Below are 24,859 nucleotides of genomic sequence, written 5' to 3'. Positions count from 1 at the left end.
CATCGTGTCCTAAAATGACTGAAGCTGACTGTCAAATTCCCCAATCTGCCCTGGTCTGTTTTTAAGACACTAAGCCCTCTATTCATGAATGGAGGGACTCCAGCTCATCTGTCAAGCCTATATTTTCTGCTCTTGTGCCCAATATCTATAATGGCTTCAGCTGCCCTCCACTCACCCTTGCACTTCTAAATTAATCAGGAGATTAATGAATGAGGAGTGAATGAATAATTAAAGCAGGCCTAATGCTGTGGCCAACTAAATATAGGCTAAAGATACTGTTTGAAGACAGTTACTTAATTTTGACAATTTGTGGCTGTATGTCTGCATATTTATTCCATAAAAATCTAAGACAACTGGTTTAAACATCATAATGATAGTAATAATAATAACAACAACTAAAAAAAAAAAAATCCCATATTTGCTAACGATGCAGAATTTATGAATGTGCAAATATTTATAGCTTTAAATGTTTCTTCTGCACGGGTGCTGGAAAATGTTTTGTGTAAATGTTGGTAATCATGGTCCTCTAGTGGTGACAGTAAGAAAGTCCTCAAAGACAGAAATCATGAGTGAGAAATAATTCAGGTTAAGAAAAGTGAGATTTGAGAAGTTGAGGGATCCACTGTAGACAACCAGACCTAAAAGAGGCAGAGTGACTGTATCATGAATCATTTTATTTCTCAAATGTACTGTCACAGTTTACAACACAACTATACATTTTAATACACAGCAAAATAAATTCATTTCATACAAAATTAAATCTGAGAAATAATAATAATAATAGTCATGTGAAGCTAGACTGTATTCCAGTCTGTTTTTCCACCAACGTTCACATATTACCGAGTCAGTAACACAGTAAGGACTCGTACAGCCCATGAAACACAACAAAGCCATGTGATCCCTTCATCAGGTTTGCCTGCTTCACTGTGGCTTTAATTTACTGTTTTCAAAACTAATAAATGATGATGATGAATCCTGCTACCATTTAAGTTTTCAAAGTAAAATGTAACAAGAAGAGAAAATACAACCATTTAGTCTCCTTTCAGATGTTTGTGTTGAAGTAAATGAGGAGCAAGTACACATACACATCCGCTCAAACAGCATACACTTTAAACAAGTTGATATTCTTGAACTCTGTTTTTAATTTCGCCAAAACAGTATTTCAGTTTCTCCTCAGAAAGAGCCGGGAAACCAAGAAGACAATTACACAATGACTCAAAAACGTCTACAGAGCTAAACGGGAAGATGAAGCCACCGTTGGTTACCGAGCTGATTCACAAAGAAATATTTAAACAACCAGATCAGATTAAAGTCAGTTAACATCACACGATCAATACCACCAGGCCAGCCTGTCTGAAATGAAAGTTACACCTGACCTTGGATCTTGTTGGATTTCATTGCCGTGTCAATAATTAACCAAGCAATAAATTAATAATTAATAAATAGATCAATAAATAGTTACTTGTGATTGCAACACTCTGATATACAGTACAGTATATTTCCAGGTTTACTTGTAAATACTTCCACTATTTACATCAGCACAATACTGTGCACGCACACACGCACGCACACACTCCTACAGTGACGCATGTCCCAGTCAAAGATTTACAGGTCCTGTCACAACACTCAAACACACCGAAAACTCTTTAGGATTTCCACACAGACACACTGAGGTGCTCTCTGTTTGTCACACTTGTGCAGGGAAAGGAAAAAAATCTAATAAATTCATTTTTAAATAAGAATTACATTGCTTTTTTTTAAATAATCTGTGTGTTTGTTATATATATATATATATATATATATATATATATATATATATATATATATATATATATATATATATATATATATATATATATATATATATATATATATATATATATATATATATATATATATATATATATATATATATATATATATATATATATATAAATAAAACGCTGTACACATTGTGTTTGTATACATTTGATTTATGGGCAGCATCTTGAGTTCAGGTGAGGTTAGTGTAAGCTCAGGAATGAAAGGGTTTTTTATTAAAGCATCATTAGGTGGTTTTGCATGTTTATGCTTCTAAATATGTATAAATATATACTCACCACTTCCCATTATCAATACACCACTTTTGTCGATTGTTTCCTTCTTTCTAGAAAGACACAGATGTAAGTTTACCATGTCAAATATTTAGATTGCTTCGTGCATGTTAAGTACTGTCATTTCCTTCTGGCTAAATTCAACAGCACTTTGACAACCAAGCTTAGAAACATAAAAACTGCCACGTATACTATATATTTGAATTGTGAATGCCAGCTTCCACGTGGTGAGCTCTGCACAGATAATCATCCTGTGTGTTCATCAATAGGGAGTGTAGATGTGCGTCCTGTCTCCTGCTCTTCTCAGGCAGCTTGCTTGTCCAAACCAAACAAAAGCATATGATTCAGTGAGAATGTGTCATACGTGGGATCTTGTGGTCTGTGCTAATTCTCAGCCTAGTTCTGTATAAAAATGACTCACGTCTCTGGAACTCTACTGGAGGGATGAACTCCTGTCTTTTAAAGATATTGCCTCATTTGGTGTTTTGATAATGGCGGTGGAGAACACCCTCAAACATGCTGGTCTAGATTTGCCACAGCAGGTCACTGCAAAGGCCACATCACATGATTCACATCAGTTTTACTTTTTTGTGACCCTTTCTTATCTATGGAGAACAATGCCTTCCTCCAAGGCTCCACAACCATAAAGATAGAAATTTCTATTACAGGCTAAGGTGATCACTCAGAACAACTTTGCATTGGTTTGGGGGAAAGAGACACTTCAAAGTAAGGTTCAGATATTTTGCTCTAAAATTGATCCTAATGAGAATGCATACACTAAACTGTAGCACTAAACATGCAAAACTACCTTTTTGGTGATTCCAGAGATCCAAATTACATGTCAAGTTGTCAGAACAGGAATGGATTATTTTTGTTCACCATCTCATCTGACCTGCTGCCTGAGACGACTTCAGCGCCAGCCTGTGGGACGGAGCCTCTAAATTGACCGTCACCTGATGGGTGATTTCCTTGAAAGACACCTGAGTGAATCATTCCAGTTCCCATTAAGATGGAGCCTGGATATCCAAACTGCACCATTCCCACTCCTCCAACGGGGGAGTTCATGTTGTGTCCTAATTGTGGACTCTCATTGATATAAATGGGATGTATCATTTGTGTTTCTGGACCCATCTGAGATGCCTGAATCATACTGATGGAAGAATTAGACATTTCCAGAGTATTCAATGATGCTGAAGGATTGTTAGCTCCAGAAGTGGGAGTTGGTGCACCACGGGGGGAAGCTATGGTCGAAATGAAAGGGTTGGAGTATGAGGGTGATGTTTCAGCAAAAGCTCCTGGTTTTAGCATAGGGCTGGATCTCATGCCCACTGTTTTGAAAGTGCCTGGGAAATCAAGGAGAGTGGCAGGAAGATGGAGGGTTGAGGGGGAAGGACGGAGGGAGGGAATTAAACACAGTTTGAAGAATTCCAGTAAAGAGAAAATGTGCCAAGGCAGAGCAGAGAGAGGGGTGAGAAGGGTCATACATCTGCTGGTTAATGTACACTAGTCTTTATGCAGAGTAACTTCACTAATGCTCTCTCACACACACACACTAATGTACAGAACAACATCTACACACTACAGCAAGGCCACAGGGGCAGGAAGGGGAGGTAAAACACACGACCACAATAAGTTTCTCCATACAAACCTACTGATAAATATTAGCCATCACCCCTCTCATCTTATCTTTGAATGACTTCAGACGAACACAAGTGGAATGCATTTTTAAAATCAACAGGGAGTGACTAATGCTCAGTAACTTTCATTTGTCAGGTCTTCGAGGGTGTTCATGCATCCGTTTGAGTCAAGCGCACCACAAATATTTCCACATGATGAATTTGTCAGAAAAGTTACTTTTCACCCAGACTGACGCGTCATTTTTTCTGTCCTTACCGATGGCTTGTGTTTGGGTGTCAATGAGAGGGCGCTGTCTGGGTTTAGGGTCAGATGAAAACAGATCGTCCAAGTCAACCAGTGATGCCTCTGCTGAGCCCAAGAAGGAAGCAGTCTTTCGATACATCGCGTCTTCCTGCTTCGAGTGCTTTCCTGCAATAAAATAAAGGTCCAATTCTACTCTAAAAGGTGTTTTCTTTTGGGGACAGGTCAGGGAAGAAGAGAGAGCAAAGTGGAAGAGAAGGTTAATAGATTAAGACTGTTAGGTGACTGCTGACTGACGGGGAAATGAGGATGAAAACAAGGAAAATGGTGACACGTGCAAATCACCATGTATGGACACAATAATGAAGGTTTAACGAGTCCCCACTTTCAGGATATTAATTAAAGACAAGCCAAACATTTAGTCAATTAAATCAGAGCAGAGTGTGTTATAGGTGATTATACACAGACAATCAGTGTTTGCTCATAGGAATAATGGATAAATGACACAAACATGTATTCAGACAGTGTGTAGAATGTGATGTACCTGTGCCATTGCCAGTTGTGTTGCTTGATGCACCCCAGGGGTCATTGGATTTAGATGCTCCATCTCCAAAGGGGTCACTAGATGGGGAGGAGTCTAAAGGTGGAGCAGGTGCACCCCATGCATCGTCTGTACTGGCAGGAGCCAAAGCTAGATGAGTAAATTAAACAGACAGGTTCAGGTGATGGAGAAATAAATGACAGAATTAACTCCTCTGGTTATTCCAGAGTTTTGGACCATGCTACTCAGCCTTCTTCAGCAAAGACATAAAGGTGCCACATGTGATGTAAGTACAGAAATTCAGTCACTGGTCTTTCTACAACTAATAAAAATCAGTTTCCAAAATCAGTTTTCATTCATGATATGCCTTTTTGTGAATGTGTGCACTTTAAAGTGCCATGTAAAACTCCACAGTGGAAATGAAAGGCATATACACCTACTTACAATGCATTCTCAGTGCATGGAGTGGTGAGCACAGCAGCCCCACCCACCTTCTGTTGATAAGGGTCAGCCAATGAAAAAAAGTTGGCATCTTTTTTCAGATAAGTAGAAGTATAACGGTCATTTTGAACTACGACTAATTCAAACCAGTTAGAAGTTAGCAAAATTTTTCAGCTTTAAGTTCTGAGAAGTACTATCCATGTACAAGTATTTATTTGTTTGTTTCTTACCTGGAGGCCCCCACGGGTCATTGTCTGCTTTGGATGCATCTCCAAATGGATCAGAATTACTGATAGGTGAAGAAGCACTTGCCGTGGTCCCCCAGGGATCTGACCCGGTGGCTGGTGGAGAAGTGGCTGGGGCTCCCCATGCAGCTGTGCTACTCTGAGGCGAGCTCACTAGAGGGGCATCGAAGGGATCTGTGGCATCTATCTTTGGTGGACTGGATGGCACTGTGAATGGGTCTTCTTTAGGTGGTGTTGTTGGTGCAACAAAGGGATCTTCCTTGGTCTGTTTAGATGTTGTGGAGAAGGGATCCTCTTGAGGTGGAGATGTTGGGGCAGCGAAGGGGTCATCTTTTGCATGTAAAGATGGTGTAGAGAACGGATCCTCTTTGGGTGGTGTTGTTGGTGCAGCAAAGGGATCTTGAGCAGGTTTGGTTGGCACTGAGAAAGGATCTTCTTTAGGTGGTGTTGTGGGAGCAGTGAAAGGGTCCTCTTTCCCTGATGACGGTTCTGCAAATGGGTCCTCTTTAGGGGGTGTTAATGCTTTTGCACTGAAGGGATCATCTTTTGAAGAGCTAAATGGATCGTCTTTAGGTGCATTAAATGGATCGTCTTTAGGTGCATTGAATGGATCGTCTTTAGGTGCATTGAATGGATCGTCTTTAGGTGCATTGAATGGATCGTCTTTAGGTGCATTGAATGGATCGTCTTTTGGGGTAATGAAAGGATCTTCTTTAGGGGCACTAAAGGGATCGTCTTTTGGAGTACTAAAAGGATCATCTTTTGGGGCGATAAATGGGTCATCTTTTGGAGCTTTGAAAGGATCATCCTTTGGAGCATTAAACGGATCATTGTTAGAAGAGCTGAAAGGGTCTGGTTCATCTTTCTGAGCAGCAAATGGATCCTCCGTGTCTTTGGGGGCACTGAAAGGGTCTGAACTGTCCTTTGGGGTGTTGAAAGGGTCATCTTTTGATGCACTAAAGGGATCTTCCCCATTTTTCGGTGCCGCAAAAGGATCTTCCCCATTTTTCGGTGCCGCAAAGGGATCTTCCCCATTTTTCGGTGCCGCAAAGGGATCTTCCCCATTTTTTGGTGCCGCAAAGGGATCTTCCCCATTTTTCGGTGCCACAAAAGAATCCTCATTAGTTTGTTCTGCTGCAAATGGATCTTTATCAGGACTTGTTGGAGCCCCCCAGGGACCACTGCTAGCTGCTGTTTCAGTTGTGTCAGGTCTTGAGGGGGTGCCCCATGGATCTACGGCCTCTTTAGGTTCTTTGGGGGCTCCCCATGGGTCAGTTTTTACTTCCTCTTCTTTCTCTCCTCCCCAAGCATCAGTTTTAACATCAGAACCTTTATTAGCATCCTCCCATTTTAACTCCTCTTCACTCATCTTGGCCTAGCATATCGTTGCAAAATGGTTAATACAAATAATTCATATGCCATAATAATTTCATATACCAAAATGCTATATGCTGTGGCTACCTCCATTTAATGGCACAATACAGACGATAGTTGTTCTTAATCAGCACATACAGTAATTAAAAATTTATAGCTAGGTTAGACTCTTTGCAGCTGACTATAGTTGCTGGATAGACTGCATGTTCTTGGACTGAGGCAGCCCTAAAAACCAATGGAGATCAAACTGCAACACATCATAGGAATCTGCAATGGGCTTCTCAATATATAACTTCTACCTATTGAGATTTTTTTGTTTACTTTAATAAAACAGAAGGCCTTCAAATGTAAACACATTGGCTAAATGTTTGGAGAGTTTCCTCGTTAGCCTACCATTTATCGGCAATGGATTTTTATCTGAAATAGAGCCTCTTGGCAGCATCATATTGGTGTAATGTTCGATCTTTCTACACCTGTGCACTGTACTTACCCGTCTCTCGGTTTCTTTCTTCTCAGCTTCCTGTTTAAGCCGCTCTTCTTTGCGGGCGGCGAAGGAAGCAGTCAAGTCAGCTACAGAGGGTATGTTGTCCAAAGATGGAAGCCCTGAGGCCCCAGGTACATAACACGGCTTATAGTTTGGATCCTTGACGTTGTCCGCAGATGATGCTGGTTAGAAAGTAAGCAAAAGAATATAAATGATCAGTGAAGAAAACTTGTTGGAACAACAGTATTTAGCAGTGATATAAAAAAAGGCTTACCAGCTGCACTTTTTGATGTCTTTTCTCTGGTCTTGACAGCAAACTCTCTCTCTTCCTTTAGTTTCTCATCGTCCTCCATAAGAACAAGAACAACCTTGGCCTTGTCTCTCACATTTACACCCTAGCACAAATATGGCTACAATGAGCGTTCACTTGGCTCTGACCATTTCAGAAAAATTATTTAAGCCTGAAATACTTGTCCTTGAAGAAAACCCCAATGCTTTTTGCAAAACAAGATCAGAACTATTCAAGAGCTAATTTAAAACAAACTATAGCACATGATTAAAAAAAAAAAACCCAATTTTATTCATGCTGTAGAGAAATTAAATGTGTTTGTTACTCTGAAAAGGTTTTAAGTTAGGAGTATCTTAAGCTGATTGAGGCAGCAAACCTAGACTACACTTTCATTCTTGCTGTAAACCTGGTCTGAAGGTTAATGACATAAATATTATAGTACCAGTAACTGTCTTAATGCATAGCATGAAATCCTTTAATGGAAGCTAAAAGACTACATCCATTTGACATAATCAGGAAGTGTGCATCACCTGATCTTTGCCATCCTTTTCTACAAAGCGGTACTCTGTGAGAGCTTTGACAATGTAGATGTTGTCTTTCATCTTCAGAAGCACGCGATCATCACCGGTCTTCAGCAGGTACTCCAGGAGTGTCAGGGACTAGGATACAAAACACATGACAACACACACTCATTTTGCAATAAAAATGCAGTTTCCTATCACTACAATGCTTCTTGTTTTATCTGCATTAGCGAATAAATAGGACAAGTAAAAAGGAACAAAAAAAATATTGGTGCAATGGATGAAAGATAAGAAAAACAACTGAAAAGACATAATTTCTCTGGAACTGATGAGCCAACACTGAGTCATGTGTCTGACTGGCAAAGCTGAAATGGAAGCAGTGATACGGCTGATGTTCAGAAAGTAATAACTGCCACTTAATAGACTAAACTGTGCTTTTAAAGAGAAACTAAATATATTTTTGCTGTAAGGTGTTTTTTTTTTTAAAAAACACAAAATATTAAAAAACTTTACAAAGTTAAATGTTTATTTTTAAAACCTTGCATATTCCTATATAGATACTGTACATGCTACTTAGATAAAGAATGACTTCCTTCTTCTCTGTTGGTCCCATCAGGGGGTCGTGACAGCAGATCAACTGCCTCCATCTCACCCTATTCTCCGCATCCTCTTGTGTCACACCAACCCTCACACCAAGCTGATAGAGGGTTCCCTATGTGCTAGCTGTTATGCTGTTCTACTGAATTCAACCTTCACTTACACAGTCTGTTTTATTAGATTATTTTTGCTTTTCATTTGATAATGGCTGCACAGGAAACAAGTCAAAACAGTGTTATGAAACTTAAGGGTAAGAGGCTTGGGGAATAGTTGGGGAGTTTAACCAATGCAACAATCCTTTTATTGTTAATCACAAAAATAAAACAAAAGCTGCGGTATATGAGGTTTTACATGCTGCCCTCACTCTAATTCAAACAATCAACACTGTGATGGATTAAAACTCAAACTAGTTGTTTTCTGTTAATTTTATTGATTTATTGTTTCCTGTGACAGATGACTTCAGTCAGTCACTCATGTAGTTTGGAGCAAGCTGCAACACACAATCTGTACAGCCATGTTTTGAACAGGCACAATCACACAGACATATTCAGTGACTGTATCGTGTAGCTGTATCAAAATAACATGATTTTGCATGTGGTGCATTAAAGGGACATCTGGAAACTGTAGCTGCAAAAAAAATAAACAAATAAATAACAACCCTCACTTCAGATGGGCACCGCATTGTAGAGATGAGTAACAGAAGACAGAAACTGACTATATCTGAAGATGAATGTTTCCCATCTTTTTTGTGAATAAATGGACAATTCCACACTTAACATCTCATCCCCGAAGAATCCAATATATGTCTGAAACCAGCATCTATCCTCTAAAGCAAACCCTTCTTTGTTCCAGTGTTACTCCTTCACCGTTGCTCACCTTGTGGATATGTCTCCAGTTCTTGTCGTCTTTCAGCCGTTTCCAGAGCATTGTCATGATCTCATTACAGGCCACAACGTTGTACGTTAGGTCGGAAATGTCGGCCATCTGAGAGCTGGATGGGCCCCATGGGTCATTGGATGTTGCCTCTCTCACCTGCAACAGAAGCAAGGAGAGTAGAAAGAGGCCAAAACAGCTTCAGGAAAGTTGAAAGTTTGAGATGCTAACTTATAAAATGTTAACATCAGGGTTTTGGAGGACTGGCAGCAGAAGTTACATGAGCCATGCTACCAAAGATGTTTAGTAATCAGTTCTCAAGGACGTTATTGATCATGTTTGAGATCAGCATCCACAAAAAGAATTCATCTCTACATTTTCCCTGACTCTAAGAAATTCAGGTTCAGGGCTTAAAATTGATGGTTTCTGCTTTGTTTTAATTAGTAGGGTTTTTACTTGATTAACCCGTTAGTCACTATCCTCTTAAAGTATAAGCAATTGTTACCACACCAGACGACTTGAATTTAAAGCTACTAGTGTTCAAACATATGCCAGAAATGTATTATTTGTTGTGCATACAATGATGCACAGACTACATAATAAATATTTACCTTTATTGTCATCCTAAATTTAACCTACATAATTTTTAAAATATTATTTGCATTACTGGATGAGGTAATATTGAATTGAAAGGCTGAAAACATTATGGTTTTGAGGTCATACACAATTTAAATCTAGCTTCTCCTACCTTGACCTCGGCCTCAGAGTAATTCTGGACCAGGTTCTTCAGCTGTCGACGGAGCATAGAAGACGTCATGATGTCCGGAGGAGAGGTGGGGAATCAAACCACCGCGATCTGATTTAGAGAAAACATGAGAACAAAGCAAAAGAAAACACAAAGAGTTCTAAAAATGTAACATTTTTGAAATTTTTTGGGATTTCTACATCGATTACCAAGGAAATTTACCCTAACTTTTATCTGAAGCTACATCCACATATACATTTTTTTGCTAATTGTGCATCATTTTTGTAGTTCATTTTTGTAGTTGACAATAATGGTCGATAATGGAGATGAAGAAGAGGTTTATTGTTTTGTGAAAATGCTATGTTTATTTTAGTCAGATTGCTTGGTTCAACATAACTGGTGTTCTGATTGCTAAGACCCAGTAAAATGTTATGTTGGACCAGGAACTACCCAGCTGTTGGCCTATTCAGATCAGTTTTTAATCAGACAGCAAATTAGAAGATGATAAACCCCATCTTTCAGCTTGTTGCACAATCAGTGAAGCAGCACAAGACTTTGACTTATAATAATGACTGAAAATCTTGTAGATCCACATGTCTAGGAGCATGTGTGTGATAAAAACACTCACAAGATTTGGTGTAATTTGAAGTGCAGCGTCTCTGATGGGCTCATTTATGAGCCGCAGAGAGTGAGCACTTGGACGGAGACTCAGGTGAACCCATGTGGAGTTTTTTTTCTATAGTTTCGAACAGCAGCACTTTGTTTCTGTAATCACAATCAAACCTTTCCAATTAAAAAGCCCACGAGTCGTTTATCAAGCTATTTCTTCAGTAGCCCTTAACATGAAAAGGAGATCCTCCCATCAAACACCTGTTTGTTTTATACACCAACAGCTGTATAATCTATACAAATAAACTGAGTGAGTTTGTCAGTTTTAAATTCGACCGTCCTGCTTCTGTCTTTATAGCAGAGATACCTGCAGCATTCCAGGGTGAGTCTAAAGGGAAGTCACAATAGCTCTACGACATTTATTTTCTAAAACTCAAGTTATTTAATACTTTCCTGTTTTATATCATTCATAAAAACAGACAGTATACTAATAAATGATGCCATTTTATATATTATTATTATTATTATAAATCCAGGCCAGGCCTACACAGCTTTTTGAAAACTTCACTCCGACTTGAACAAAATTCCATTGTGGATATAAATTTGAGTGACCTCTAAGTTACATATGGGCAACGTACGTTGAATGTGAAATGTGAAACAAATGCAAACAAACAGCAGGGTGCAAGATGCTAGCAGGCAGGGGACACATGGAACGCCATAACCAAGTAGCTGGCAAAGTATACAGAAACATCTGTGCCGAGTATGGCCTGAAAGTTCCAAGGTCAAAATGGGAGACGCCCCCTAGGATGGTCGAGAATGACTGAGCTAAGATCCTGTGGGACTTCCAGATACAGAAAGATAAACTAGAGATAACTAACCAACCAGACATAGTAGTGGTGGAGAAGCAGAGGAAGAGGCCGTAACAATAGTGAATGACAGAAAAATGAGGAAGAAGGAACACAAGAAGCTGGAGAAGTACCAAGGGGTCAGAGAAGAGCTCGAGAATTTGTCAAGGGTAAAGGTAACAGTGGTCCCAGCGGTGATCTGAGCACTTAGTGTAGTGACCCCCAAGCTAGGCGAGTGGCTCCAACAGACCCCAGGAACAATATCCAAGATCTCTGTCCAGAGGAGCGCAGTCCTAGGAACAGCAAAGATACTGCGCAGGACCCTCAAAATCCTAGGCCTGTGGTAGAGGACTTGAGCTTGAATGATAGACCACCCGCAGGGCCGAGACGGGAATTAGCCACTGTTTCCCTAATGCTTTGCTGAAGCATGTTAATGCCAAGTTTTGCCTTGTGATTCAGTGACAACCATTTTTTATTTGTTGTTATTACTACAACATGCATCTGCACAAACTTTTTTAATTAATTATTTAGAAAATTCTGTTAAAGTGGATGCTTGATTAGCTTATAGGCTAAGCAAGTCAAGATATGCTGCAAGGTTAGATGCAGCAGCCCATGGTTGACTCCAACCTGAGGTTATTTGCTGTGTGTCCCATCCCCCACCTTCCTGTGTAATCTTCACTGTGCTATTAAATGAATTCAAAAAAGCCCCCAAACTAAAAACTAAAAAAAACAACAACTAAAAAGCAATCTGTTAACGCTTTTGTCAGATGATAGGAATCATTATAGTTGCTAGTGCAGAGGCAAAACTCTTACATAAAAATCTAAATGTCATGCATGGTGTAGATGCCACAAATGGAGAAAAACACTGTGAAAGACACAGTCAAAGAACTGCTCTTTCATTTAGCTATGAATACTGGTTTCCCTTTCAGCCCGAAAACCCCCCCAAAACCTTTCAGTCTGCAGCTGCATATAAAGTTATGTTTTTTTTGTACTTCACTCTGGACCAATACAACTCTGACCTACTGGCCTGCTTTTTAATCTACAACTCAATTGATTTTGACGATGGCAATGCCACATATAACAGTAATCAATACACAAATCATATACAATGCAACTATATGTTCTCGCGCATGAACAACACAGTGACATACCTTCAGTAAAATCTTCCTCTGTTGTAAAAGTCTAACTTTCGGTTGTATTTGTGCAGCTCCTGGCTCAGTTAGCATTCATCCTGCTGATCCCCTCTTCCTCCTGCCTGCATTGGTTTGTCTGAGGATGTCAGAAACCAGATCCTAACGCTGCAATGAGAAACCAGTCAACATATAAAAGAGCTGACCAGTGGGAGGTACACATAACTGACTGCAAAGCGTAAACTAACCTAATGTAGGTGACAGCTTTGTCACTGCGACAAACATATATCCCCACCTACGTTAGCTCATAAATTTAGCTGAGCTACAAGCTAGTTAGCTACCAGGGCTTGTTAGATAAATTTTAAGAAAAGAAAAGATAAAATTGCATGTTTAGCGCAACTGGATACTTAGTCTTAGGATACGCAGTCGTGGTGTTTGTAACAAGAGTCAGGGTACGTGTTTTCAGGACCTCGGAGAGCGACTGAAGACGGTCAGCAGGCGTCAATATGGCTAACAGCCAAGCGGTGTTGTCAAGGCAGCGAGCACCATCAGAAATATCCGATTTTAGTGTTCAAATGGTGGGATGTATTCCACGAAACGTCCCCTGCTTTTAGTTCAAAACTACAACTGACGTTTTGCATATCGAACATGCATATTTACAGTAAAAATAAAGCACTAACCATGAGCAGATATTCAGGAATCTTCGAGGAGACGACACGACCGGACGGTTTCCGCTTCCGCAGTTTTCAGCACCTGCCAGGCCACGCCCCCTCCCAAAATTAGTGTTATTTATGTCTTTATATATTTATTTATTCATTGATTGATTTAAATTCCCAATATAAACAATCTAGTTCTCTTTTGTGCCAAAAAATAATTTTCTTTTTGTTTAAAATTAAAAATATCATTCAGTTTTATGGTAGTAAAGTATAATTTTTTTTCTGTTGCCAACGGTTACGGTCTAAGCTTTAAATGACGTCGTGTGTCGGTTAGGTCCCCCTGAACCATACACACACGCATACACACACATGCCCCCGTTTGAAAAGAGCTGAACAAATGAGTCACTACCACAACTCCCACATCAATAACAGTTGGACCAAGATGGCGGCCGAGGGAGAGTACGAGTCAATCCTGTGCGTTAAACCCGATGTCAACGTTTACCGTATCCCGCCGCGAGCTTCAAACCGAGCGTACAGGTAAAGACACACCAGTGGCTCGCTGACGTTGCTGTGAAATGCAGTTTAAATGCGTTTGTTGGGCGGGGTTGGGTGTTGTACTTTGACTGCTCGATAGTCAGCGCATGCTTTACAAATCACGGAGAGGGACAGTGCTGGCTTTATGCTCTGATGTCGGAAACAGCTGATGAGATGAAAGTCCATCTCCAGGTGTTGTGAAGATGAAGAGAGGCTGAAATGTTGGTTGTTTGGTGTGCGGGGATTCGCTGAGCTGTCAGAGATGTGACCGGGGGTATTTATTTGTCATCATGCTGGCTCGATACGGGCGGTTTGCCAGGATAGTCCCACTCTCCTCTGTGACAGCTGGGATGTCTTCTCCACAAACTGTTCAGTCTGAAATCTTCTGTGTTTGCTTTTAATTGATCCTTTCAGATAAAATCTTCAAATCCATCCCGCTCTACTGCACGGCTGTATTAACTTCCTGGAGCCGGGCAAAGATGTGCTGAAGCACTCCTTTCTCCCTGCACCTGTTCCCTGAAACCCACCAGCTGAAATTATTAGCTGATATTCATGGGATCCTGCTTTTTTTTAATTTTTTTATATGTGAACATTTGCTAATTCCATAGTTTTCTATGTTAGTCAGCTTAACAGCTTTTGTTTTTTCAATCTAAGTTAATGTTTTTTTTTATTTAGGAATGAAGAAAATTGTTGGCTGCAGTCATGATACCTTCCCGTACAACCATGTTATGGAGTTCTCTGTCCCAGTCACAGAAGCAATTAAATCAAAGAGTTCAAACACTTTTTTCCTAATAATTGCATATAGCTCTTTTAAGCTAGAATAATCCCCAAATCATATCTCTACAAATTAGAGAAGTAATGATAATAGTAAATACTAACAGTTAATTAGTTCATACTTCTAAGAAACATGCCATTAATAAAAAATCTTTTTAAATAAGTCTAATTTTTATAGTGTAATGTCAAAGCAAGAGTTGCCATAAGGCGCTTAATACTGTTAGGTAAAAAACCTTACCTAACCTAAGATGCCCCCCCCCCCAATTCAATTGTGCAAGCACTTGGTGACAGTGGGAAGAAAAAAACTCCCTTTTAAAAAGAAGAAACCTCCTAGTTCCTAGCTAGTTCCACAGTTGGGGGGGGGGGCTTAAAACTGAAAATAAGGGAGCCATCTGAGAGTAAAGTGCTCTGTTGGGGTGATGCAGTAAACGGTGGTCATTAAGATCAGATGGTGATTATTCAAGACCTCATATGTGAAGAGAAGGATTTATAATTTGATTCTGGATTTAACAGGGAGCCAGTGAAGTGAAGCCAGAATGGGAGAAATATACTCTCTTTCAAGTCCCTGTTAGTACTCTGGTTACAGTGTTTCGGATCAACTGACGGCTTTTTAGGGAGTTTTTAGGACATCCTGATAATAATGAATTACAGTAGTCAAGTGATAAATGCATGAACTAGTTTTTCAGCATCACTCTGAGACAGGGTATTTCTAATTTTAGCGATATTGCCAAATGCAAGAAAGCAGTCCTACATATTTGTCTGTCATGCATGCTGATGGAGATATCTTGGTCAAAAACGACTACAAAATTCCTGAAGTGTTACTGAAGGCCAAGCCGAGTAATGTGGAATAACATGACTCTAACAGGACCTTGTTGTGCACCCCTCTACTGCAGGTGTAGAAGAATATCAGACCATAAATTTAGTAATAAATTACACTAATTAAAAATCATTTGAATTGATCACGCAACACAAAAATATAACCCCAAACAAAATCTCTGTTTAAAAAAAGGTGACGTGTAAGTGTGAGCTTTTACCATCCTTTTTGTTTGTGAGCCAGAGCTCCAATGTGTAAAATAAATGCATATTTTCAGTGTAATCAAAATAATTTGCTTTGTGATTCTGGAACATCTAAAAGGGCTCTGGACATAAACCAGGAGGCTCAAGATTTCTTTTAAAGGGGTACGAATGGAGGAAAAATGGGCCCATTTTTACCCATTTCTCTGTAAAATGCTCTTACACTTTCAATAGTATTTTAAATTAAACTGCTAAAAAGTAAAATTACTTTTCATGACATAACCACATTAAAGCAATAACCTTGGATATTTGCTTTTACAGTTAAATAAATAATCCCACTTTAATATGTGCAGCCTCCACTAATGGTTTGTGGCTCCTGAGGCAGCACATATTAAAACTGCAATAATGAAAGTAAATGAACACCTAAATCAAGAAATATCAGAGAGAGGGAAAATAAAGATTCTCCTCATTTAAAATATACAAATCGTTTCAATACCACCTTCAAACATTTGTTAGATGTTAGAAATATAAATTTTCAACCAAATATCACTGAATCTCTCTGGATTTTATTGTTCAAAATAAGCAATAAAAAGAAGTCACTTTGGACTTTGTACATATTAGTGTCAGTGAAACAAGTGAAACCTCATTGGATCTGGACTTTTGTCAGCACTCATGAGGCCACATTATGACATGAAAATAAATAACTGTTTAAGCAGCCCTGGATTCTAATCATTTAATCTAAAGGTTATTAAATTCTCTAAGAATTAAAAATACATTACAAGAAGCATCACTTCTCTTTCCATTTTCTGTTTTGTAGCTTTATTTGATGATATGCAAATAGGTAAATGTCTATGCACTCTAGTATGCCTCAAGGCCTCTAATCCACTATGCCAATCACACCTCAAAAGCCAGGTTTGGGTTATTCTTTAAGCAGAAATGTACTGTATTTATAGCCTGAGTTGGAGCATTTTCCTGATTTCTTTGTCTTGTTTGGAAGCCATTTACAATGTTTTTTTTTCCTTTAGAGACAAAGCGATTAACAGAGAGAATAACTAACATTGAATTGAAATGTAACCAGACTAACTGATAGTTGCAGCTCTGAAAATGCTAAACTATGTCAAATAATTTCTGCAGGGCAGCTGATTGGAAGCTCGATGCTCCAGACTGGTCAGGTCGAATGAGGATCACAGCCAAGGGCAAAGCGGCCTACGTTAAACTGGAGGACAAAATCTCAGGTATGACATCACTGGGTTTAGCACTAAAAACTACATTAAAACTATATTTTTATAGTAAAATTGACACTGACTTGCTGTAATGTGAAAGTCACGCTAGTGGTGATGTTTCCACTGAGAATTATGACCCATCTGTGCTGAAGCACGACTTTTCCTCACTGCATTGTATTGGTTTAACATTCCTCTGCTGTTGCAGGGGAGCTGTTTGCCCAGGCACCAGTGAAGGAGTATCCTGGTATAGCAGTGGAAACCGTCAGCGACTCCAGCCGCTACTTTGTCCTGCGGATACAGGATGACAACGGTGAGGATTTAAATACCCCGGCAACTCCAGAATATTTCTTAACCTTGCTCAAAGACCTTAAATCCTTTCTCTGCTGGTCTTAATGTGAGTTGTCATCTCTTACTGGCAGGTCGCAGTGCTTTCATAGGAGTTGGTTTTGGTGACCGAGGGGATGCTTTTGACTTCAACGTGGCTTTGCAGGATCATTTCAAGTAAGCAGGATTTGGTGGTTTGGTGGTTTTAGTGGATTACTTTCTGTTTTTTGTTGACAATCTGATAGCAGGGGATTGAAACATGTAATGTCTGTGAAACACTGGTTATGCCAAATCATCCAGTAGCCATTCTGACCACGCCAGAATTTTCTGAAGTTTCAGATCAAGACACCACAGATAAGCAACTGACCAAAAACATGCTGAAATGAATATAAGAAGCAGCAGAGCTGGGTGCATCCATCCATGCTTCTGCCACTTATCTGGATCTGGGTCGCAAGGGCACCAGTCTAAGCAGGGATGCCTCGACCACCCTCTTCCTACATGCCCACCTCCTTCATCTCTTCCTGGGATACTGAAGTATTTGCAGCCTGCACCAGGAGGCATCTGAGCCACATCTAGTGGCTCTACCCTGAGCCTCTGAACTCCTTCTGCCTCCTAGCTGGTGGTTGTTGGGAAGCAGTAAGCTGAAAAAAAAAGTTCGTTTAGGTTTTGGTTCAACCATACAATATGAAATATTTAAGAAAGGAGGGAGAAAGTCTGACCATTTAAACCACAAAGTGTTTTAGGGGCTCATCAAACCTGTGTGCTAGACTGTTGCATTTAAATAAAGTTTTGTTTAAAATGAGTAAATTCTGAGTGTTTGAGGAATCTAATACGCATCAGATGTACATCCTGTCTTTAATGGTATTCACTGAGTATTGATTTTTCTCTTTCACTGTAACTGTCTGCAACACAAGCACTCCACATCAAAGTGAAGTGTTGTTTTTGAGATGCACTTGTAGAAAGCTGCTGTGGTTGTTGTTAAAACTGCTGAGGTGCATTGTTTGTTTCTGTATCAGTGCTGAGAGTGTGTGTTTGTGTGTCTTGCTTCTCTGCAGATGGGTGAAACAAGAGACTGAACTCAGTAAAAATGCCCAGCTTGGGGATTCAGGACCAAAGCTGGACTTGGGCTTTAAGGAAGGGCAGACCATCACACTCAACATTGGGGTGAGAACCAGCTTATGTGCATATACAATACATGCAGATAAAAATCTGTCTATAAAAGAGGCACATGCAGGGCTGTGCTGTTGAAGGATGGGGTGGAGGCAGATCACACAAATGAGTCTGAAGGCAGAATGACATGATGAGTCATGAAAATGATTGGACCAGTGATGACAACAGAATTGAGTTTGACAGTGATGCAAAGGACAGAAGAACAGCCTGAACACCCAGGAGTGCAGGCAGACAAATGAATACAGATATTTCTTATTAAACTTACATTTAAGTCTCATTTAAAAACAAAAACAAAAAAACAAAAAAAAACAAAACAGAAATAACCCATAAAAATGAAAATCCTGATTAAATTTAAAGGTTACAGTTTGTGATCCAGTCCTTTAACTATCAATGAAGTATGAAGAAATACATTGTTTTTGTCATCGCATGAGCCTAACTTCATTCCTCTCCATCTGCAGCAAGGGAAAAAGAGGGATAAGCCCCGCCCACAAGGATCGGGTGGATTTGGACTTCTCCCACCACCACCTGGAGGCAAGATAGCCCCTCCTCCTTCATCAGGGTTATCGAATCACAACATAGTCCCACAGATGGGAAGCACAGCGACAGGTATGCAAACTGACTTTACATAAACATCTTCATCAGCAAATGAAAGTGCACACAGGATGTCAGGTGGGATGTTCCCCTTTGTGCAGCTTTAACATGAGTACATGAGTGACCCGTTTCCACAGGCACTGTGTTAATTAGTGGCTGTTAGATGACTCATTCGTCTTCAAGCTTCAGGCTGCAGAAAATGAGTAAAATCTGTGCCAGCTCGTAGGCTAATGAGCTCTGCTTCTGTCTCTGTCAGGCTGCCTGCTGGAGCTGGACAGTAGTAACTCCAACACAGTGGTTCAGTCAAACACTAGTTCAGATCTTCTTTGGGGAGAATTTTCTGCTCCTGCAAGGTAAGAAAATTATTTCTTGTGTTGAATTTAAATGTATGAGGACACTGAAGGATTGGGTATTTTCTAAGCTTTTGTCCACAAGTGACTTTGTGGAGGAATATCACTGATTAGCACTGGCTCCCGGTTTGAAAGGTGCTGAAAGCAGTTGAAGTTGAGTTCTGTGTTTTTTGTAGACCAGTCAAGGCCCTCCACACAAGAAGAGAGTTCTTTAATAAATCATTTAAAATATTCAGCACCTGCAAAAAATACAGAGAATGAGAATAACAGTCATAGTAATGATGAAGGACATTCAAACATACCTTTGATGTGATGGCACTTGAAATGGATTTTACATGGTGCTTCACAGGGATGGACTGACCTTGCCATACTGTAGGCCAGGAGGGAACATTCTTTTCACAGACAGCCGTACCAACTTCGCTTAAGCAAGTGAAGGGTCATACACTTGGTAACTGAATCAAAACTACAATGTAAACTAGCAGTTTTTGCACAAATCTGCCATTTGCATCTTACAGTTTTGCATACTGAGGTCCATTCCCATTAACATTAGCACGTCCTTTCCTTTAAAAAAAAGAAAGAAAGAGAAAACACTGTTACAGTGGAAAATAATACTAACATTAAAGAAAAGTCACTTAATGCTATATAAGCATTTAAATGGCCTTAAAACTTGTCACAATTTTTCGTGTCTGTACTAAAGAGTGATTAAAAACGTACTCTAGTAAAGTTAAATAGCAGTAAAGGCTATCTGAAGTCATTCCTCAGCACAAGACTGCCTGTTTTTAATTTTTGAGGTTTTTTTTTTTGGTTTTACTGCTAGACTGTCCAGGGCCATATTAAGATGGTTAATTAGTCAGTTCTGGCATTTGGTCCATTTTTGTGCCTGTGTTTATTCTAAAAGTTGCTAAAATATTTCCAGATACTTTAATGCAACTAAACTTGCCATGTAAATAGGTTTACTGTGTGTGCGTAAAAGCAGCTATAGCTGACACTTAAAATTGTTTAGTAAGTATTTGGCTGATGTTTGATGCTGATTTATTTTTTTAATTACTTTGTCATTAGTTATTCATTCTTTTGTTGCAGGGAAACTAAGAACTATACAAAATATCTAAACTATTAGTTTAGATATTAATTAATCTTTTTGTTACACTAAATAGAATTGATTTGTTGATAAATGATTACAGTAATTAAGTATTTGTGGCAGCAACAAAATAAACTTCCTGTCCTAAATTTCAAAATGTCATCTGAATAACTGGAAATTGACTGCGAGTTTTTGTTTTCAGCTCTGCTCCACCTCCGTCTCAACCACAAAACACCGCAAACTGGATCCAGTTTTGAGTCGTCGACCGTGACCTGCATCTCACCTGCATCTGTGTCCGTAGCTTCCTGTGCATCACACTGAGTGTAACTCCCACACACTGAACCCAAAGCAGAGACATGACACGCCCACAGAGCTGTAGAATCACTTCACTCAGAGAGAGTGAAGCATTAATGCGTTAAAGCCATCACTCTATATGAGCCATCTCAATGATATTTAAGGGCTATGCGTGATGTCCCGAGTAGCAGGTGTTCCTCTTTCATGTGTCTGCATCTCCTCCCCAGTAGGTGGCTCCTACTCCGAGCAGAGCTTCATTTTTGATCTGGAATGTTTTTGTCCCTGAAACGCCCCCTGCAGGCACTGCAGAGCACTACATCAACACACCTTTGCTTTCTGCATCCTGCTGTGAATCACATGTAAAGAGCGACACAGAGCAAAGATTAAGTGAAGGCTGCAGGAGACAAATTTAAAAAAAGAAAATACGATGATTTCTGTACTGTAACATAAATCTTAATTCTCTAAATTATTCACTTTTGCAGCAGTGATCTGAGTGGTTGTAATGTTGATCCTAAAAACAAAGGAACAGTTGATGATGCATCATGATGATCAAGGTCAGAAGGAGTTTATTTTCCTCCTAATAAGATGATAAATTTACTCTGAAGTGGAGTTTAAGTTACTCTCTCCTTTTCACATTGTGAAATGTGGAGCATTACAGCTTTGTCATCAGGGTGGATGCAGTTACATGGCTCAAAATTCTCACGTGTATGTCAGCATTCACATTTAACAACTTCAGCTCATATTGGGTTTGATTAGAAATTGATAATACAGGTGAATTTGTACATGAATCTCCAGATGTGAGGCACAAGTTTAATTGCTATTATCCAAATTTCCTGAATAAATCTTTACAGGAATCAATAATCTTCTAAATTATTCACGTGTTTGCAGAATTGCTGAATCTGAAATAGTTGGATGAGATGCTGATGTTACAATATGTGAGTGATGAATACATTAACAGTTTTCTTTCTGGTGTATTAAATGTATGTTTACATTATAAAATCATGTTTGTTTACTTCTGGGTGCTTCTGATTAGCTAATGTATTTTGCTGCAAATCAGAAAATCAGCTGCCAAATCCAGACTGTCACTATTTTTACATATTTTGCTGCATGTTTAAAGAACTACATAAGCTAAGAAGGATTAAATATTTGCATGTCCTACTCAGTTTCTATCAAACTGGAGGCAGAAAAATTAAAATTGCTCAAATACGAAGGGGGCTATTTTTTTTCACCCCAAGTAATTTTCTTGACCTTGAATTAACCGACACATAATCAAGTCTGGTTAAAATGAATCAGAGCAGAAATGTAGGACTTATTATCAGACATTTCTATATTTTTTTTTTTTGTATTTATTTTAGAGGGGAAACACTGCTGTGAGAGAGGTCAGCCCAAAGCTTAGCTTCACTTTCTATATGAAACATGCAGTAATCATTTATATCAACTGGATTTAAAGGTTTAGAGGAAAATGTTTCGTGCACAGACACAATATTATTGGAAATGAGAAAACAGTGGAAGAAGTCTGAGTGCTCCAGATTTTCACTTGCAGTTTTCAACCTGCTGGTTTCTGTTAATGAAACAGCCATGAAGAGTTTTCCACATGTGCTGCAGTTTACCTGCAAAGACGGCCGTGTGGTGAACTCATCATTATGGAAATGAGAATAAATCTGGCAGATTTGAAGAATCTCCAGCTACAGCACATGAGTCCCAAACAGTGGTGACTGTACGAGGTTTGATGGTCTGAGGATAATGTCTGGAAATTAGAGAAACAGTTTGATAATTTGGGAAATCTACCATTTGACTTCTTTGCTGAGAGTTAGTGTAGAAGGTTGATTCTCATGAATTTGAAGCAGGTGGTTAGCTTAGCTTAACGACGAAAGAAATCTGAGACACCTGGCTGTGACAGAGTCCACCTCTAATACCTCTAAAGGAGACTGATGAACACACTATACTGTGTTAAATATTATTGAGTTTTCTTAAATAAAGTGGCAATCCTTTTGTGGCCCATTTAAAATGAAATGCTCCTTTTATTGAAGTGATCTGTTTGCTGTAAGAGATTCGAACACATCAGTCTCAGGATTTGTGGCAGGGAAAAACAAAATGATTGTGTTAAATCATCTGATGAATGTTTAATGGCAGCAAATGAAATGTTAATCTTTGTGCTAAGAAGGCTTTGGCTGATTGTGAACATGTCTGACATAAAACATGCCTTGATGTGAATATGTCTACATAGTATCGCTGTGATCAGATCACATGAGCTGTGTTTAATTGGCATTAAGATACAGGGCTGACTGATATATGTTGACGTGTGTGTTGTTTACATTGCTCGCATCGCTGGCTAAGGTTTAAAAATGTCTCCCACTTCTCATTCATTCCACTTTGGCTGTAAAATCACTGAACTAACCCTTTTGATTTATGACCAACTTAATGAGAAAGAGGCAATAAATCCTTTAAAAGGACCCTCCGAGTCTCGTCATTATTATTGAATATTTAAAGCCCCTAGGAGAAACCGCATTGAATTCATTTGAGTATAAGATTAATTATTTCTAATCCTTTGTGATAAATTTGAATAAGTATGTAGAACAATCCTGATGGTGGTGCAAGAAGACCGTGTGGTGAACCACTGGAACACAAATGCGACGCCACATCTTCAGCAGCATAAATCAGACATGAAAGAAAAATAAACACTGTCTTTTGTTTCTTTTGCTCTTTTTCTTTCATTCAATCTCTGTCACATTTGCTCTGAGCCTCTCTCCTTTTTCTCTCCCCCCTCTCTCTGTTATTTTTCCTCTCACATTTCCTCCCTATACAAGCAAGGGGAGGAGGCAGGGTACACCCTGGACAGGTCGCCAGTTTGTTGCAGGGCTAACACATATAGACAGACAACCATTCACACTCACATTCACACCTATGGACTACTGAGAATTACCATTTAACCTAACCCCGCTAACTGCATGTCTTTGGACTGTGGGAGGAATCCGGAGTACCCAGAAAGAACCCACGTACTACATTTCCTTTCCTGTAAAGTTGCAAGTGCGTGTAAAACAAAGGTTTTTCACACTTGCAGTTGTCTAATTCACCACAGCAGTAGGTGTTTAGTCCTTATTATCTGGCTCTGTAGCATAGATTCATAAGTCATAACCACCAGTGGGATGTATTTGGGTCACTGGGAGGCAGCAGCCACCAGAGATGTGTCACATGGGGGTTAGTAGGTGATATGTTGGCCTTCGACACAAAGCAGGAAGTCAGTGGTCACAGAGCGGCAGCCCGAGGAAAGTAAGTCATGCTGTTGCATCATATTTTTGACTCTTTCAAAGTTCAAGTCATGAACTTGGAGATCTGTGTGTGTCCTTTTTAGCACCTGACAACCGTAAAGACAAAGTCACCCAGAGTTCTGGCCTAAAATCATACAAGTCATCTCCTTCAGAAGACTGAGTTACAGGAAAAACTTCTCATTGCTGGCTCTGAAGAAATGATCAGCTCATCTTGAATTAATATTAGAAGCAATGCTGACTTGCAGTGTGAGCTGTGTGACCTTATACACGCAGGTGTGTGTCTTTCTAAACAACCATGTGTCCAAATGATTGACTTTGCCACAGCATAATGATAACTAGAGCAAAACATGATGACCCGATAGGAATTTTAAAAATAAAGATTTAAGTTTATGATTTTTTAGAAATGTGCAAAAAAACCAACAAAAAATGAGTGAAGGCAGGTGGGTAGAAGTGATTATTTCAACTGTAACGTGTACTGAATGTAAAGTTAGGACCATAAATATTTGCACAGAGACAACTTTTCTCATTTTGGTTCAGTACATTATCACAATGAATTTCAATGAAACAACTGAGACGAAGTGCAGACTTTCAGCTTTAATTCAGTGGGTTTGTGAGGGTGCGGGGAAGCAAAGTCCAATCTAGCCTTTCTATTCCTGAGGCTTATGATTGTCTTGTACCTTGCAGTGAATCCTCTGTATCTATGTTCATGCAGTCTTCGATATCGATACACCTAGCTCCTGGAGAGTGTTGTTCACTTGGTTGGTTGTTGTGAAGGAGTTTCTCTTCACCATGGAAATGATTCTGCGATCATCCACCACTGTTGTCCTCCGTGGATGTCGAGGTCTTTTTGGGTCGCTGAGTTCACCAATGTTTTCTGTCTTTCTCAGCATGTACCAAACTGTAGATTTTTCTACTCC

At 39.4% G+C, this 24,859-nt stretch overlaps 2 protein-coding genes across 2 annotated transcripts; one reads left to right on the top strand and one right to left on the bottom strand.

Annotated features, from left to right (window-relative positions):
- Window positions 1-1,905: 1,905 nt before the first annotated feature.
- LOC146363476 (uncharacterized) lies at window positions 1,906-13,585 on the bottom strand. Its single transcript, XM_084919262.1, has 11 exons — window positions 13,346-13,585; window positions 12,687-12,833; window positions 10,085-10,192; window positions 9,340-9,495; window positions 7,876-8,004; window positions 7,331-7,451; window positions 7,063-7,238; window positions 5,184-6,573; window positions 4,516-4,662; window positions 3,987-4,139; window positions 1,906-3,436 (listed from the first exon to the last, which is right to left on the bottom strand). Exons 3-11 carry the CDS (start codon window positions 10,151-10,153, stop codon window positions 2,943-2,945), a joined length of 2,835 nt encoding a protein of 944 aa, XP_084775388.1. The 5' UTR covers window positions 10,154-10,192; window positions 12,687-12,833; window positions 13,346-13,585; the 3' UTR covers window positions 1,906-2,942.
- A 105-nt stretch (window positions 13,586-13,690) lies between these two features.
- On the top strand, window positions 13,691-23,126 carry necap1 (NECAP endocytosis associated 1). Its single transcript, XM_084919261.1, has 8 exons — window positions 13,691-13,858; window positions 16,778-16,878; window positions 17,072-17,176; window positions 17,286-17,367; window positions 18,246-18,354; window positions 18,819-18,966; window positions 19,208-19,304; window positions 20,582-23,126. The coding sequence occupies exons 1-8, from the start codon at window positions 13,719-13,721 to the stop codon at window positions 20,634-20,636; spliced, it is 837 nt and encodes a 278-aa protein (XP_084775387.1). The 5' UTR covers window positions 13,691-13,718; the 3' UTR covers window positions 20,637-23,126.
- The last annotated feature ends 1,733 nt before the right edge of the window (window positions 23,127-24,859 follow it).

This window comes from Perissodus microlepis, chromosome 22, assembly GCF_051167445.1.
Source record: "Perissodus microlepis isolate ML-2025 ecotype Zambia chromosome 22, ASM5116744v1, whole genome shotgun sequence".
NCBI lineage: Eukaryota > Metazoa > Chordata > Actinopteri > Cichliformes > Cichlidae > Perissodus > Perissodus microlepis.
Note: the sequence above shows the minus strand (reverse complement) of the source record. Positions and strands in the feature narration are given on the sequence as shown.

Excerpts from the sequence above, each read along its gene's own strand:
- LOC146363476 (XM_084919262.1), bottom strand. The coding sequence starts at position 10,153 with ATGACGTCTTCTATGCTCCGTCGACAGCTGAAGAACCTGGTCCAGAAT. Across the intron at positions 9,496-10,084 it reads ACTCTGAGGCCGAGGTCAAG|GTGAGAGAGGCAACATCCAA; the intron begins GTAGGAGAAGCT and ends CTTCTGTTGCAG. Across the intron at positions 4,663-5,183 it reads TGACCCGTGGGGGCCTCCAG|CTTTGGCTCCTGCCAGTACA; the intron begins GTAAGAAACAAA and ends TTACTCATCTAG.
- necap1 (XM_084919261.1), top strand. The coding sequence starts at position 13,719 with ATGAGTCACTACCACAACTCCCACATCAATAACAGTTGGACCAAGATG. Across the intron at positions 13,859-16,777 it reads GCTTCAAACCGAGCGTACAG|GGCAGCTGATTGGAAGCTCG; the intron begins GTAAAGACACAC and ends TAATTTCTGCAG. Across the intron at positions 17,177-17,285 it reads GCGGATACAGGATGACAACG|GTCGCAGTGCTTTCATAGGA; the intron begins GTGAGGATTTAA and ends TCTTACTGGCAG.